We start from the raw sequence: 16349 nt of genomic DNA on the forward strand, positions 1-16349 counted from the left end.
AAATAAGATTCTCTGGTCTGATGAGACCAAGATAGAACTTTTTGGCCTTAATTCTAAGCGGTATGTGTGGAGAAAACCAGGCACTGCTCATCACCTGTCCAGTACAGTCTCAACAATGAAGCATGGTGGTGGCAGCATCATGCTGTGGGGGTGTTTTTCAGCTGCAGGGACAGGACGACTGGTTGCAATCAAGGGAAAGATGAATGCGGCCAAGCACAGGGATATCCTGGACGAAAACCTTCTCCAGAGTGCTTTGGTCCTCAGACTGGGCTGAAGGTTTACCTTCCAACAAGACAATGACCCTAAGCACACAGCTAAAATAACGATGGAGTGGCTTCACAACAACTCCGTGACTGTTCTTGAATGGCCCAATCAGAGCAATGACTTAAACCCAATTGAGCATCTCTGGAGAGACCTAAAAATAGCTGTCCACCAACGTTTACCGTCCAACCTGACAGAACTGGAGAGGATCTGCAAGGAGGAATGGCAGAGGATCCCTGAATCCAGGTGTGAAAAACTTGTGGCAGCCTTCCCAAAAAGACTCCTGGCTGTATTAGATCAAAAGGGGGCTTCTACTAAATACTGAGCAAAGGGTCTGAATACTTAGGACCATGTGATATTTTAGTTTTTTTTTTTTAATAAATCTGCAACAGTGTCAACAATTCTGTGTTTTTCTGTCAATATAGGGTGCTATGTGTACATTCATGAGGAAGAGAAATGAACTTAAATGATTTTAGCAAATGGCTGCAAAATAAAAAAGAGTGAAAAATTTAAGGGGGTCTGAATACTTTCCGTACCCACTGTAGATCTACACTTACTGAAAGACCAGGTGGTCCCATGCCGCCTGGGTATCCAGGATTTCCAGGTGGACCCTAAAAAAAAAAAAAAAAAATCATAATTAATTAAGAATATATATGTATCTAAAAAACATGTAAAAACAACCAAACTATGCAAAAAAAAAAAAAAAAAAAAAAGAAAAGAAAAGAAAAAAGAAAAGAAAAGAAATTTGTCCCACCTGTTCTCCTTTCAGTCCAGGATGTCCCGGTTGTCCTCTCTCACCTTGCTGACCCTATAATTAATGAAAAATCATACGCAATCAAATATTACGTAGGAATCAATTCTCAATGAAATCAAGAACAAAATGCACTACATAAACCTAAGGTAAATATTTTTACAAATTGTACAAAATTATAAAAAGAAAATGAAAAAACACTACGTATATATAAATATATATAATCTGATTTCCAGCTCTCTTATAGTTTCTTGTTCCGATCTCACGTCTGCGACGTTCGCTGCTAACACCGCACGCCACGCCAAATCCTGACACAATCTTGTTATTTACTTCTTATAATGGGGCGGATGAATTATTGATCCCCCAACAAACAAATGACACCAAGAAATTACTTTTATTATCACAGGAAGCCAAAACGCACCAAAACGAACCGAATATCGGCCGTCGTTATCCGTTAAACGTCTTACGTGCAACGTCTTAAGCGACAACATGAGGCTTGTAAATGCTTATAATCAGCTCCGAATCAGCTCCGAACAGCAGCTGCGATTCTTCTGACATTTTACGGTTCGTCTAAAAGCAGTTGATGAGATTGTAGAAATCATAGTACTTTGCATTTGGAGACTTTTTACTCAAGTCAAAGTTTAAAGGGAGTTTTTTTCTGGAGTAATATTTTATTTATAGTGTATCTCGACTTTAACCCAAGCACATGGTTCTTGTATTTCGTCCATCACTGGTCTTAAAACCCAAATCTCGGCTAAGATTAGGAGTTCGCTAGCTACCCGATCAGCGTAGTTTTTTTTTCTCTTTCCCGGATGTTAAATACGGACACTGCAGGAAGTGAAAGCTGAACAGGAATGAAAGCATACAGCATTTTGGAGAGAGTAAAGAACACTTACAGGGAGTCCCGGGGGGCCTTGAGGACCAGGGAAACCAATATTACCCTATAAAAGGAGACAAAATTAGAAAGAAAAGTATAAAAAAACACACTGAATTAAAATAATGATAATAATAATTGAATGTGAAAACTTAGACTGAAATATTTCACACATTATGCCTTACTCAAATGTCCATTCTTGTGTTCTTGGTACGTTGCAGTTTTAAATTGAAACACAAGAGGGCTCTGTAGCCTCACTGCAAAAACCCTGTTTCTTTCGATTTTTTTTTATTTTTTATATATATATATATACTTCCCAATAGAAAAGAGGGAAAGTGAAACAAACTGGCCTGCGTAAACAAGCGGAGTGCGCTGGGACTAAATGTTAATGCCTAAATCGAGGCATGAAGAGCACTCCAGCGTCCGCTTCACTTCTAAAACGAGAACGTTTTCGCTCGGTTACGACACGCGTCCCCGCCATCTGGTCTTCGACGAGCGTGGAGAAGACGGAGGAATAGTCAATATTTTGAAAGCGAGAAAAAGACGAAGGCATAACAAGGAAAGAAACAAAATCACAGACTTACCGGGGATCCAGGAAGACCAGCAGGACCTCTTTCACCCCTGTCCCCCTGGAAGACAAGAAATTATCACAAATATAAACAAGTGATACAACACTAGGAAAATACACCTGCCGCTAATGTCCACATGTAGCGGGATTAGGATTCAGAGCTGCCGAGAAAACAGTGGTCATGAATCGTAGAATAAGATTAGCTAAAAAGATATACAAAAAGACTAGCTATGTTAGAGCGTAGGCTCAATCTTCCACTCCTCTTAACCTTCTGACTAGAAATCCTGTGGCTAAGCGAACCTAACACGGTTAAGTGGCCTCCCTCAATAAAACGCTCACCGTCCCTTTGTTGAGCTTGCTGTTAGCTTGATGTTAGCCGAATCACTGCATTACCCCCACACCTTCGCTGTACATCCCATGCTTCTTCATTATGATAAAAGGGTAAACCTCTGGCTTTAAACCCTTATCTTAGCTAACAGCATTTGTTTGGCAGAATGCTAACAGCTCTGGGGCTGTTGTCCCTAAACACACTTTCTCTGTGCCAGGTAACGTGCGTTTGCTGCGGACATGACCATTGCATGCTAACTCTACAGAGATAGTAAGACACAAGTTAACAGTGTGATGTGTCCAATTTAAAAAGTGTGCCTTGGATACAAGTTGGGTTTTTGCATCGTTTTCAACATATTTGCATCAGTAAAAAATTATTTATTTACATCGAATTATTAGCAGATGCGCTACACTTTTATGACCTAGAAAGCATCATTTGCGACCAATATTTGATATGTAGAACGTTTTCTCCTCGTTTATCTGGGTGAAATGCATTGAATCTCATTGGTAGTTGCTTCATATGTATCTTTCATATGTATCGTTAAGGCTTCAGTTTCTGAGTTAGCAATCTCCTAGGATTTCACAGCGCTCCAGACTCTACTAAAAGCCTTATAGGAGGTTTTAGACTTTATTTTTTTACAATGCTGTGCCCAAGCTCTGTGGTTCATCCCATGTTGGATTACAAGCATCATGTCATTATGGAGTTCTCTTGAGGTCTTCTGACATTGTCTTCCATTAGCCATGTTTTTACTGGAACAATCACTCTGTGGAGGAGCTGATATAAACTTCGGTCTTGTCAGCGAGAGACCGAAGCCAGGACACAGGGCTGCGCTCTGTCAATCTATTTTATGGTCAGGCCAATTGTGGATGGCACACCCTCCATTGCCAGACACATGCAATTCAACCCTTATGTGCTATAGTTGGTCTTTGAGCCTGTGGAAGAACACAGGTCTCAAAAACTAGAAACCAGCACAGCCAAATGCACTGCCCCTCAGAATACCCTCAAGTTTAACACACTCCTCCAATAAGACAATCAACAGATGGTTCAGGACAAGGGTCCTGCTTATATTTCCTAGTTCAATAAAAGGACAGTGGTTTTCACCACATTTGAGGGAACTCAGTTGAACACTGGACTTAGTGAATTGGTTCTTACAATTGACTGTTCTATATTATTTCTGCCTTGCAACTGCACACCTGGTTCAGATCAGTTATCCTCCATAGTAGAGCACATAATTTGCTTTCTGAGGTTTGCCCTCCGAATCCTACCCATTTGTAGGACATCGCTTAAGCAGGTCTGTCCGGAATCACATCATGCTGCTCTGTCTCCTACAAAAAAACTGGTAGTACCGAAGCAGGCCATACAGATTATCAGCAGAAATGCAGATTCATTGAGAAGACCTACCCGCCCTGTCCCTTCAAAGTGAGGACAGACATTATCATACTTGCCAGTACAATTCGGGCAGGCCACTATGTGCAATCCAACTCCTGCAGAATGGCATCTGCACCCAGAAGCGATGTCCCAGAAATGGGAAGTTTGGCAAGGCATATGTGGACCTCTTCCCAGATGCCAAATCGATTCACTATTGACTGTGTTTATCTCTGGCGCAGCTGAACAATCTGCCAGGTCAGGAGTCTCAACTGGCCTCTGTGAATCCTATATCCATTTTCTGCCTCTTCCACTCATTGAGCAAAGTTGTAGTCTGCTGAGTTGTCCTGGATGTGATCAAAACATGACCCACAATGCCTTGTTTTGTTTAACTAGTGGATAAGATGCCATGAGTACATCTGCTGTCTAAAATAGACCAAATGAATAGGCACCTTCGACCAAATTAACTGCCCCTTTTGGGAGTAAAGAGCAGGTAGATGATTGTGACCCTGAGTTCAAGGGACATTTGCTGTTCTATCTGCAGGAACTGCTATAAAATGAATTGTCCAAAACTACATAAGAATTGTGGCCTTTTCAGCAAATAAAAAGAATATTGACGGTGTTTCGGTGTCACCATTGATGGTGGCGTCTCAAATAGTTAAGGGTTCAACTACATACGTAAACGTGTTAACTAGTCAACATTAATGGCTAGAGGAGGAGCTTGCAAACTCTCCCTCATCATTTAAAACACATGTATGTAATTTGCTGTAAATTTTCTTGTAATAAATGGAAAGCAAATTATATTTGCCACCTCCCCTTTTTTGCTGATCCAAAAAATTATCCGAACCGTAAGATTTGTGATCAGTTGCACCACTAGAAATAGTTGTCAGAAAGGAGCAAGTCCTCATACAGGAATTTGAGACATACGATAATCATATTTACATGAAATTCTATGTAAAATAATTTCACTTTGTTATTATTGTGCACATGCACAAGAAGGTATCCAGATGATTGTCTTTGCTTTTGCAAGCGATCCATTTAAAATTTGTTAATAATAAAAAATAAAAAAAAACAGTGTGAATGAAAGTGTGAATTTAAACTCTAATGTTGTTGGGCTGAAAGAGACGAAATTGGAAATAAAAATAGAACATGGCCACATGTTTCGCTTTAATAGATGATGTGTTCAACTGAGTTGTTACTGAAACCATGCAGTAAAAACATGCCAGAGGTAAAAAAAAAAAAAAAGAAAAAAAAAAGGAACTATTAAATTGTACTTTATTGTATTTGAGTAGCTTTTTTGTGTACTTCTTCTTTATAAAGTAGTTTTTAAAATCCATAATTTTTACTTTTACTAAGTAAGTTTTGTTTGAAGTATTGTACATAACTACATATAATAAAGATATCCGTTAATTAGTAAAAGAAATTCCAAAACAAAAGTTTGCAGACGCCGGCGATGGAGACCCAGCTTGAAGCGAAACGCAGACGCATCGAATGTTGTTCTGAGTATGTGCTCGCTGTCTGATTTCTAAATCTGCACTCGCAGTTTTTTCATTATAATAAACAATTTTATTTTTACTGCATATTTTACATTAATTTTAAACCAACTAGTTTGACATTTTTATCCCCTTGTCCTTTCCTGCTGTTAATTAAAGTAACAGTAAAAGTACATTTTAAATGAGCTACTTTTTACTTTTACCTCAGTACATTTTAAAACCCGTAACTTTACTTGTACTTAAGTAAAATTTCATTGAAGCAAAAGTAAATAAAAAAAAAAAATTATTTCCAGCTATTTCTTTTGACTCGCAGTAGAAATAAAACCAACCACTAGGTTATGATGTGTTAGCTAGGAGATAAAAACCATCTGACCCACCCGATCCAACAACTGTAAATAGCCATTGTAGAAAAAAATAATAATAATTGGTGGTAGCCAATGTGGTTTCTAAAACTGGCAGATGTTCTTGTGTGGAAACGAATTAGACTTATAACATTTAAAACAAAGGCAAAATCTCCATGAAATCAGACTCCACCTATGATATATTATTAATAGATATTAGTAGATATACTACTAATAAAAATAAATTATATAAATTAAATAAATGTAGTCAATCATCTGTAAAATATATTAATGATTAAAAGTTTTCTCACCGGATCTCCTTTAATCCCGGGCTGCCCAGGGATCCCCGGTGATCCTGGAACACCTGGGCAAGGGCTGTTATTGATGTTCTAGAACAGAATACACAAACACAAGGTGGCATAAAGATGTACGGAAGCAAGCCTGATGAAAGATGATTCTTTTACTGTTTTAAGTGTTTGGGGTACACTTACAGGTCTCTGTGGTTCCTCTTCCTGATGCCTCTCAAGACACTGAATGAAAAAAATTTAATCAGGTAATACATTCCAAGCTCATTTGCATGGCATCCATAAATAAAACGAACCGGCACAACAGTACATCAAGGCCTGTGTGACTAGAAGCTAATATGAATGTTTACTATGCAGTCAGTTGCCAATAAAAGAAGCTTCATATTTTGATCTGTGGCTGTGATTACGCAGGATATTGCACCTTGGACGAATATAATGCCAGAACAAAATGTATCCCATATAGTCTTTTAAGGACAAAAATTTTTTGCAGGTTTTATAGATCGACAAATACAGACTTCATGGGGTTTACAAGTCCATGAATGCAATAAAGCTGGGAAATGTTACGGAGCAGTGGCGAGAACAAAAGTGCAGTAAAAAAGCGACGCGCTCACCTTCTCGCATCCGTCCGAAGAAATAACACCGGGTTTGCCGTGGTCTCTCTTGTCAGGTTTAGTGTCGGGAACACCGGGCACGCCTGGCAGGCCTTTGGAACAGTCGCTGCAGTCCGTCTAGGGCACAGCACACACATGACAGACACACGACTACAGATAGGTACTTTGCTATTATGAAACTTACAGCATACAGAGGTATTTTGTGAAGAAAAAAAAAAGGGTATAGTGTGGCGCCGTGGCCCAGCCCACGGGAGTATTTTATTCATTACACAGTTCAGCAAGCATGAACAGAAAAACCAAATAAAACGCACCCATATATTAGCTTTGAGACCCAAAGAATCTCTGGTACCGCCGAGCGTGACGAATAGATCGAGCCGAAGTTTAAGATGTGCAAACATTATTGGCGTTAATGCACGAGTGACCGGTGACCCCGTGACATCCGATGAATAATTACTTTTGGTCACTGAAGTTTCCGCCTCTTGAGAGCAAAATGCAATTAAGCTACCAAAATGCTGGGAAAAAAAAAGCAACCCGTTTTTTTAATGCATTTATTAGACCACAGATTTTTAAACGGGTTGCTCGGAATATGTTGATTAATCTCCTGTAGCGGCATGTCCGGGCCGAGAGTCCTGGCTGTATTTTCATTGACAGGTTTATTAATACTATAATACACTGTGTTATTGCAGCACCTGTTAAACAGCGAGGCTTTCATGTTTTTTGAAACGCATGCATTTTCTATTTGGTTTTATGCAACAAACTCGGTAAAAGGCAAAAACCACACAAGACAGTGAATGAGTGGAAGAAAGTGCTGTTGAGTGATGAGATTATATTTGACATGTTTTTGCTCTAACTGAACAGCTTATATAAGACGGACAACAGGAGAGAAGATTTTAGCAGACTGCCTCAAAGCCACAGTCAAACATTGAGGTGGAAGATAAAAAGTTTTTTTTTTTTATTTTTTTCCGGGGAGCAGGGAAGGTTGAAGACTTTTCCGGAAAGTAAAAGAAACCAACATGGCAACCGTACTTCAACATCGTGCAATTCCATCTGCAATGAGAGCAAACAGTCCTCTGGAGTGTTACCTATCATAACTATATGTGATATCTATCATATCTATCATGCCCAGACACTGCACCTAAATCCTAATGAACCGCTAATGAACTGGATCGCAAGAAAGAAATCTCCAAATAGCAAAGAACACATTTGACAATAAGCCAGGCAAAGTATTTCAGCTAAATGTTTTTTCAGAAATGAACTGTCCAGAGTGTTTAAATCTGGTATTCATGCTAAAGGAGAATTATTTAATAAAAATAGACTAACATATCTACATTTATCTTTGTTTGGTCAATCTTTATAACATTACATCACCTAGTCTGTTGCAAAGACACAAAAGAACCATGTATGTTTCTCTCAAAAATGATTAATGACTAGGTGTTTCAAGACATTTTCACTGGCACTGTATTTCTAGAGTAAGAGATCAGCACTGGACAGGGGCAGAGTTAAAGCTTTATATTATGTAATAGTAAATACATGAAAATAAATGTGACATTATTATTATATTATTTATTTAAATATAAGAGCAGAATGGAAATTAAATAATGTAACATAAGTGATAATTTGCCATTCCAAAATGTCATTTAAATCAAAATTAAATATTTAACAAAATATATTTTTTGGAACATTACAAAGATGAATTATTCATGTGCAAATGTGTTAAGAGGCTTGCTCAAGGGCCCGACAGTGGCAGCATGTTGGAGCTAGTATTTGAACCCATGACCTTCCGAAGTATCAAAATCAATCACTTGCCAATCAGTGCCAAAATTCTTCATTTTTATTTTAAATTCTTTATATAATCTACCGTACACTGGTACATATTAATAACCTAGCGACATCATCTTCTCTACTTACAAAGCCACATTCTTATCTCCTTCCATTTATTCTAAACCAAAGCGGACAGCAATGCGAATGCATTTCCTTCCACTGAAATCCAAAAAGTAGATTTTATCGTTGCATATTTACGCGGATAAAAAGAACCATTCATCAGTGTGCAGTTCAAAATTACTCTGAATACTCAAAATAGATACTCTGAAAGTTCAGCTCTTTCAGAACACAGAGTCCCAAGTGTTACAACGGCGAAGAGAAAAGAGTGGGCATGATGGACATACTGAAGGCTGAACTTTATGTCAGTGCTGAGAATGTTTGTGAGTACAGGAACTGACTTAAAAAAATGTAAATAAATTTTTTTTTTAAATGTCCTTATAGCGATACTTACCTTTTTGTTATTGGGAGACTCAATATCGATCGGAATCTAGGAGATGGAAGGGAATCAAAAAAGAATATTCAGGAAAATACATTTGTGCTGTATTTCTATTAAGTGCAGTCCAAACTGTTACTGAACAATGACTTTATGAAGGTTCTGAGGTTATGACGGTTATGAAGCTCAATGAAGGTTCAATCATAATAAAAAAATGTTCAGTAGCGTTTTGGAGTGCACTTCATAAATGTATTGTAATTATCATTGAAATGCAAAACCAAGCATTATACATTATACACAAACCTTTGTTTCATAACACACACAGCAGTACAGGAGGTCATACATCTGCTTGAAGTTACATCATATTCAAAAGACTACAACACATCTGTATATTGTATAGTCCCATTTAAACAATAGATTTTCCTCAATTTGTTTTTTCACATTCACAGTGTTTCACAGCCATTGCTTTTTGTAAAAAATATAAGTAAAGATACTACTATTATTAATAATAATTGATTTTTTTTTTTATATTAGTTTGCACAATGCGCAAGTTCAATCGTTTTTTAAAGCTTGAATTTTTACTATAGTAAAACTAGTTTTTTCTATTAAAACTACATTAAAACATTTCTTTCCTGCTTCATAACATCTGAACGTGCTTGTTAGTTACATAGGAACAAAAATATCAGGACACCTGATTTTTCCAGCCATATGTGGTTCTTCTCCAATGTGTTACACCAAAAGGCCCACAACTGTATAGATGCCTTTCAGTATGGAAGATAGGAATTTTCCCTTCAATTGAACTATGAGATTCGGCTTGTTTTAGAACTCCGTGAAAGGTCTTGAGTGGCCTACATCCGAATTGTTTGCGGATTTTTATCTCTTTATATTGTGTTCATTTCTTGGGAATTTCTTCAAGGGCATTTCTTGTATAATAAGAACAAAAACAGGTAGTCTGGTACACTTTTATTTTACTCTGAGACCTTTTTTTTTTCTATTCACTTTGTCCGAAGCACTCAGATGTATAAAAACATGAGTAATTAAATTCTTTTCGAGAGCAGGAACGTCTTTAATCCGAACAATGAACCATTTTGATGCCTGCCATCCAGCACCTGAAATGGAGTTGAATCGCACCCCAGATCTCCCAACCTCACCTTCATCATTATCTGATTTCACTAACTAAAACTGAATCATCCCAAATCTCCGCAGGCACCCTCCAGCTTCAGCTCTTCCCGGATGAGTGGGAGGGAATTATTGGAGCAAATGGGGACTCCATGTGGAATGAAATGTTAAACAAAAAGAGCTTTTGACCCAAATTGTTTGGAAATTTGTATCTCTTTATTTTGTGTTTATCGGTTAAATAAGATAATTTGAGGACATTTCATTTACAGTGAGAACAAGAGATATAGTCTGATACCCTTTTTTAAAATTCACCTTGGTTGAATTACTGAGGTGTATGGAAACATAGGTAATTAAAGTCTTTTAAAGAGCAGAAGGTCTTTAGTCCAATCAATAATCTATTTTGATGCCTGCAAAAGTACAAGGCCGTGAATGCAAATGTAAGCCTATGGGAAGTAAGTTAAACCCTACAGTATAATGACTATAATAGCAATCATTTAGAAGCAAAAATTGCTCTAAAACACTGTGTTCCATACAGAGAGGTGTTGCAATTCTTTTTTGTTTAATGAGCGTTCTATAAAAACGCATCAATTATCGTAAGCTTTTAACCTGCAGCCTCGACTCGGTGCGGTACAGCACCGGAAAGGATTTGGCACCGCAAGCCTACGGGTGTGAAAAATAAAGCAGGTGTCTGCAGTCTCTAAGCAGATGTAAAGTTCATATTTCTCCTGTCACTACTGGGTGGTCTGAAATGCTGAACCCGACTCTCTGGAGTGCTTTACTCCTGAGCGCTTGGCGAACTTTGCACTGCCGCGATATCTATCCAACCGACTTGTTCCGCGCGAAACTGCTGTAATCAGCAGGGGTTGTAATTTGTGCTTCTGAAGCAATTTGCACTAACTTTTGATTATAACCGTGCGCAATTAGAGGATCTTACAAAGACGTCATAATTACGACGTCTTCCGAAGGTTGTTCTACATATTCCGGTTACACTAGCGGGTTTGATATTTAGCTATTTATGGTGGGGTTTTATCATGATTTCGAGTGATTGTTCGTAGCAAACTCGGGGGTTTTAATTTGTATTTGTTTCGTCGGTGGTTAAATTAATATGTTATAATATTGATGTGATTGAACTATTAAGAGGATGGACATTTATGCAGTTTAATTGTTGACCTGGTGGTTTGAATCTGGAAATTTTAGAAATGGAGCAGGACTTAGAGGCAGGATTTCTGCCACCGACAGAATTATTTCATGGCAAATGAAAAGCAAAAGAAGTCCTATGGTCAGCCAAAATATAAAAAAAGACCAAGGCAAAAACGACAGGTAGGTAGACACTAAAGTGGACGCTACAGTAAGCTGCACTAAATGAAATTTAATACCTTTTTTACTGCACATCAGTTACCTTAATAGCCACCCTCGCTGCAAGTCAACAACAACAACAACAAAAAATGAAGTTAATGCCGAAAGAACGAGGCCAGCATCGGTTTTCCTAATGAATATGGCGCAGTTGAGACCGTTCAAGTTGTGCCAAGCTAAAACGCTCGCGAATGCTTACCATTTTCTTTCTCGAAAAAAAAAAAAACCCTATAAAAAAATATACGGTGCGATGTTATTGTCCTCAAGATGCTGCACTAGTGAACTCTGTCTCTCCACATCATTAATCCCACTAATAGCTCGTATAAAGCCAAGCCTGCTCCAGATCCAAAGCAACCCTGTGTTTCAAATTTTTAACACACTCTCAATGACTTCCCCTTGCCACTTCATAAAGGGGCGAAGAAAAAAAAATGTAGCTTAAGAAGGGTTTAAATACTTTATTAGCTCAAGTGATTTAATTATTAGCTCAGGAGACTCGAGTCAACAACACCGCAAGAGTGGAAGAGAAGGACTCGCCCAGGAGGCGCTGAAATACTTTGAAATATACAACAGTTGGTTTTGTACCTTATTTAAGGAAACATCTCTAAGTGATTGGTAACATTGCAAAGCACATTAGAGATCTAGCAGTAGGTCCAATGGGGTTAAATAAAACTAGATCAAATTGCAAAAATTCTCCACACCATACCCTTTTGTGCTAAAATTCAATAAAAAAGGAGGAAGAGGAAGATCATAAGGGTGTGATAAAAACAACGACTCCAGAATGGAACCCAAGGCAGATGTCAACCAACCAGATTCTTGAGAATTTATGTGAAATTACTCCATGAGCTCCTCCCACTATTCAGTTACTCACTGGTTGGCCGGGCGGACCCGGTTTCCCTGGTAAGCCATCATTGCCAGGGTCACCCTGCAAAAAGGAACTGAGGTTGAATTTAGCCTTCAGCCAGGCTCTGGACACCTCCATCTCCAGCGTGGTATGGAAAATGTAGCCGAAAGATCCGGGACCTGGTTTGTGTTTCCAGTGCGTAGGCTACTGTTTAGGTTTAGCTTGCAATCTGACTTGCTTTAAGTTTTAGATCTTCTCAATCAAGCTTGGAAAATCAACACAACACCAAGTTAAAGACCAAGCTTTGCCCACAGTGAAGCTTTGCTGAGACACTTCTTTTCCCACAGTCTAATTTTTTTTTTATTAAATAAATGAAATAAAAATGCTACTTCAACCAAATTACCTAATTTATCAAATTTACAAGCCATTCTTCTTGGGAATGACTAAAGTCTATAGGTGGGGCACCCCAACAAGAGAATTCCAGAGTATTCCAGAACTTCACAGTGAGCTTGGCATGGTTTTTAAATAAAAAAAATAAAAATATATATATACATATCAATACAAACATTACTTTTAATTGGATCAAGATTAATTTTAAACATTACTTTTTTAAAATAAAAACTATTAAAATTCATATTTAAAAAATACATTTTACTTCTACTTTACATTACGGTTTAAGATATATCCGAGCCGACATTCCCAGGCCCCCTTCCAAGTGTTAGTGCAACTTCAACATATAGGCAGGGCAGTTTAACACGACTTTAAGGATTAATTCAGCAGCATTAACAGAAGCAGCTACATTAAAAGCTACATTTAAACTTAATTATAATTTAATGAAGTATTTAATGAAGTATATTTACATTATTTGATTTGTCTAGTTTATAGAACAGTGGTTTAAATTTCACTTGGTTCATTATAATGATTATAAAAAATTTTTTACTTTTGCCAAAGGCCACAGCTTCCCATGCACGCCGCCTTCCACCATAAAAAAAAGCCACATACTAAGACAATGCGAGACACCAAAGACAGCAGAGGACACAGAAGCTCACAGAGACACAGGTTTAAATCCCATACCAAAGACCTCTGTTTCACAAGAGAGATCCACAACCACACTGGTAAGCACTAACCTGTGGTCCTGGGAACCCTGTAAATCCTTGGGGCCCTGGAGGTCCTGGTGGACCCGGAGGTCCTGGAGGCCCCTGGTGAAGCACATCCAATAGGAACAGGGTTAGGATTAGCACAATATATTAATACAACAATATATACTATATTTTTTCCAGGGAGATCATTTGATGTTTTTAGGCCAACTGTGAGAAAGCTATCTTCTCTCTCAATTTTGCTTTGGTTCAATGTCTCCAACTAGTGGGGCATATTTAATTTACCTCCACTACATAAACTGTGGAGTTCTTTAAACTATCAAGATGAGGAATCCCAGCAACTCCAAGGAGGAACTTAATGTCTAACGCTGCTCTTATTCTTTTAGTCATAACCCACAGTTCCTGACCTCGAATAAAGATTAAGACAAGGAAGCCAAACAGAGATCCTTGTGGTCACATTCCAATTCCATCCTAAAAAAAACCCGGATCTTCAACCCATAGTGCTGCACTGCAAAAATTGAGCATTAAAAGTAGGCCATGGAGCAATGGGAGAACATGGCCTGGTCTGATGAATCACATCAAGATAACACCAGGATGCACTATGGGAAAAAGGCAAGCTAGAGTGACGATTTGAACAATGTTCTGTGAGGAACCTTGGATATTGGTATTCACATGGATGCTACGTTGGTACGTTCCACCTACCTGAACATTACTGCAGACCAAGAACCCCCACCCCATTCCACATCCCCCAATTGACAAAAAAAGGGGAAATGGTCTCTTTCAGCAGAACATCCTAGTATACTCTAGAATTTTAAAACACAACTTACAGAACCTCAAGTATCTGCTGCTAACATTTTGGTGCAAGATACAAAAAAAAAAACCACTTTCCTATTTTATGGCATAAGGAAGACATGCACAATGTTAGTTTTAATACTATGATTGATCTTTGTATAAGCATGCTGCTCAAAAATAGCAGTTAAGAGTTTAATAACCAGTGCATTTATTAACTGAGATCTAAAGGGTCAAACCTGAGGACCAGGCTGCCACGAGTTCCCACCATGACCACCAGGGACACCCTGTGAAACAAAAACAACAGAATTCTGCAAATCGATTTTTGTTTAGCTTGTTATCCTGAACATATTTTCACAAGATTTGTGCACGACTAACACCCTTACAATAGAGATTTGTTTTAAAAAGTAGAACACTAACGCATTTCCTGCCGAATCTTTTCGACATATTCATTTTCTTATATTAATCTCTGGTCTTTAAATTTGACCACAGATGTTCGATAGGTTTTAAATCCGAAGCTTCTTTAAAATTATTATTATTACTTTTTTTATATCAGAGACAATAAGAACAAATTTTAATATATAAATATATATATAGTGAGGAAAATAAGTATTTGAACACCCTGCTATTTTGCAAGTTCTCCCACTTAGAAATCATGGAGTGGTCTAAAATTGTCATCGTAGGTGCATGTCCACTGTAAGAGACATAATCTAAAAAAAAAAAAATACAGAAATCACAATGTATGATTTTAAAACTATTTATTTGTATGATACAGCTGCAAATAAGTATTTGAACACCTGTCTATAGGCTAGAATTCTGACCCTCAAAGACCTGTTAGTCTGCCTTTAAAATGTTCACCTCCACTACATTTATTATCCTAAATTAGATGCACCTGTTTGAGGTCGTTGGCTGCATAAAGACACCTGTCCACCCCATACAATCAGTAAGAATCCAACTACTAACATGGCCAAGACCAAAGAGCTGTCCAAAGACACTAGAGACAAAATTGTACACCTCCACAAGGCTGGAAAGGGCTACGGGGAAATTGCCAAGCAGCTTGGTCAAAAAAGGTCCACTGTTGGAGCAATCATTAGAAAATAGAAGAAGCTAAACATGACTGTCAATCTCCCTCGGACTGGGGCTCCATGCAAGATCTCACCTCGTGGGGTCTCAATGATCCTAAGGAAGGTGAGAAATCAGCCCAGAACTACACAGGAAGAGCTGGTCAATGACCTGAAAAGAGCTGGGACCACCGTTTCAAAGGTTACTGTTGGTAATACACTAATACGTCATGGTTTGAAATCATGCATGGCACGGAAGGTTCCCCTGCTTAAACCAGCACATGTCCAGGCACGTCTTAAGTTTGCCAATGACCATTTGGATGATCCAGAGAAGTCATGGGAGAAAGTCATGTGGTCAGATGAGACCAAAATAGAACTTTTGGGTCATAGTTCCACTAAACGTGTTTGGAGGAAGAAGAATGATGAGTACCATCCCAAGAACACCATCCCTACTGTGAAGCATGGGGGTGGTAGCATCATGCTTAGGGGGTGTTTTTCTGCACATGGGACAGGGCGACTGCACTGTATTAGGGAGAGGATGACCGGGGCCATGAATTGTTAGATTTTGGGGAACAACCTCCTTCCCTCAGTTAGAGCATTGAAGATGGGTCGAGGCTGGGTCTTCCAACATGACAATGACCCGAAGCACACAGCCAGGATAACCAAGGAGTGGCTCTGTAAGAAGCATATCAAGGTTCTGGCATGGCATAGCCAGTCTCCAGACCTAAACCCAATAGAGAATCTTTGGAGACAGGCCAGAAACCTGACTGATCTAGAGAAGATCTGTGTGGAGGAGTGGGCCAAAATCCCTCCTGCAGTGTGTGCAAACCTGGTGAAAAACTACAGGAAACGTTTGACCTCTGTAATTGCAAACAAAGGCTACTGTACCAAATATTAACATTGACTTTCTCAGGTGTTCAAATACTTATTTGCAGCTG

General features: G+C 38.5%; 1 protein-coding gene across 4 annotated transcripts in view; it reads right to left on the reverse strand.

The window, feature by feature from the left end:
• Nucleotides 1-16349, reverse strand: part of col16a1 (collagen, type XVI, alpha 1) — a 102421-nt gene that overhangs the window by 11524 nt on the left and 74548 nt on the right. For 2 of the 4 annotated variants that reach the window (XM_083543197.1, XM_083543196.1), the window contains 11 exons: nt 14590-14637; nt 13592-13663; nt 12492-12545; nt 9170-9205; nt 6898-7014; nt 6473-6511; nt 6293-6370; nt 2471-2515; nt 1909-1953; nt 1016-1069; nt 819-872 (listed from right to left, as the gene is read on the reverse strand). In XM_083543197.1, coding sequence (XP_083399323.1) covers nt 819-872; nt 1016-1069; nt 1909-1953; nt 2471-2515; nt 6293-6370; nt 6473-6511; nt 6898-7014; nt 9170-9205; nt 12492-12545; nt 13592-13663; nt 14590-14637 — 642 coding nt within the window. The remainder of the gene's footprint in view (nt 1-818; nt 873-1015; nt 1070-1908; nt 1954-2470; nt 2516-6292; nt 6371-6472; nt 6512-6897; nt 7015-9169; nt 9206-12491; nt 12546-13591; nt 13664-14589; nt 14638-16349) is intronic. The other 2 variants (XM_083543199.1, XM_083543198.1) reach the window with 1 other exon arrangement.

The sequence above is a fragment of the Silurus aristotelis genome (genome assembly GCF_946808225.1).
Source record: "Silurus aristotelis genome assembly, chromosome: 6".
NCBI lineage: Eukaryota > Metazoa > Chordata > Actinopteri > Siluriformes > Siluridae > Silurus > Silurus aristotelis.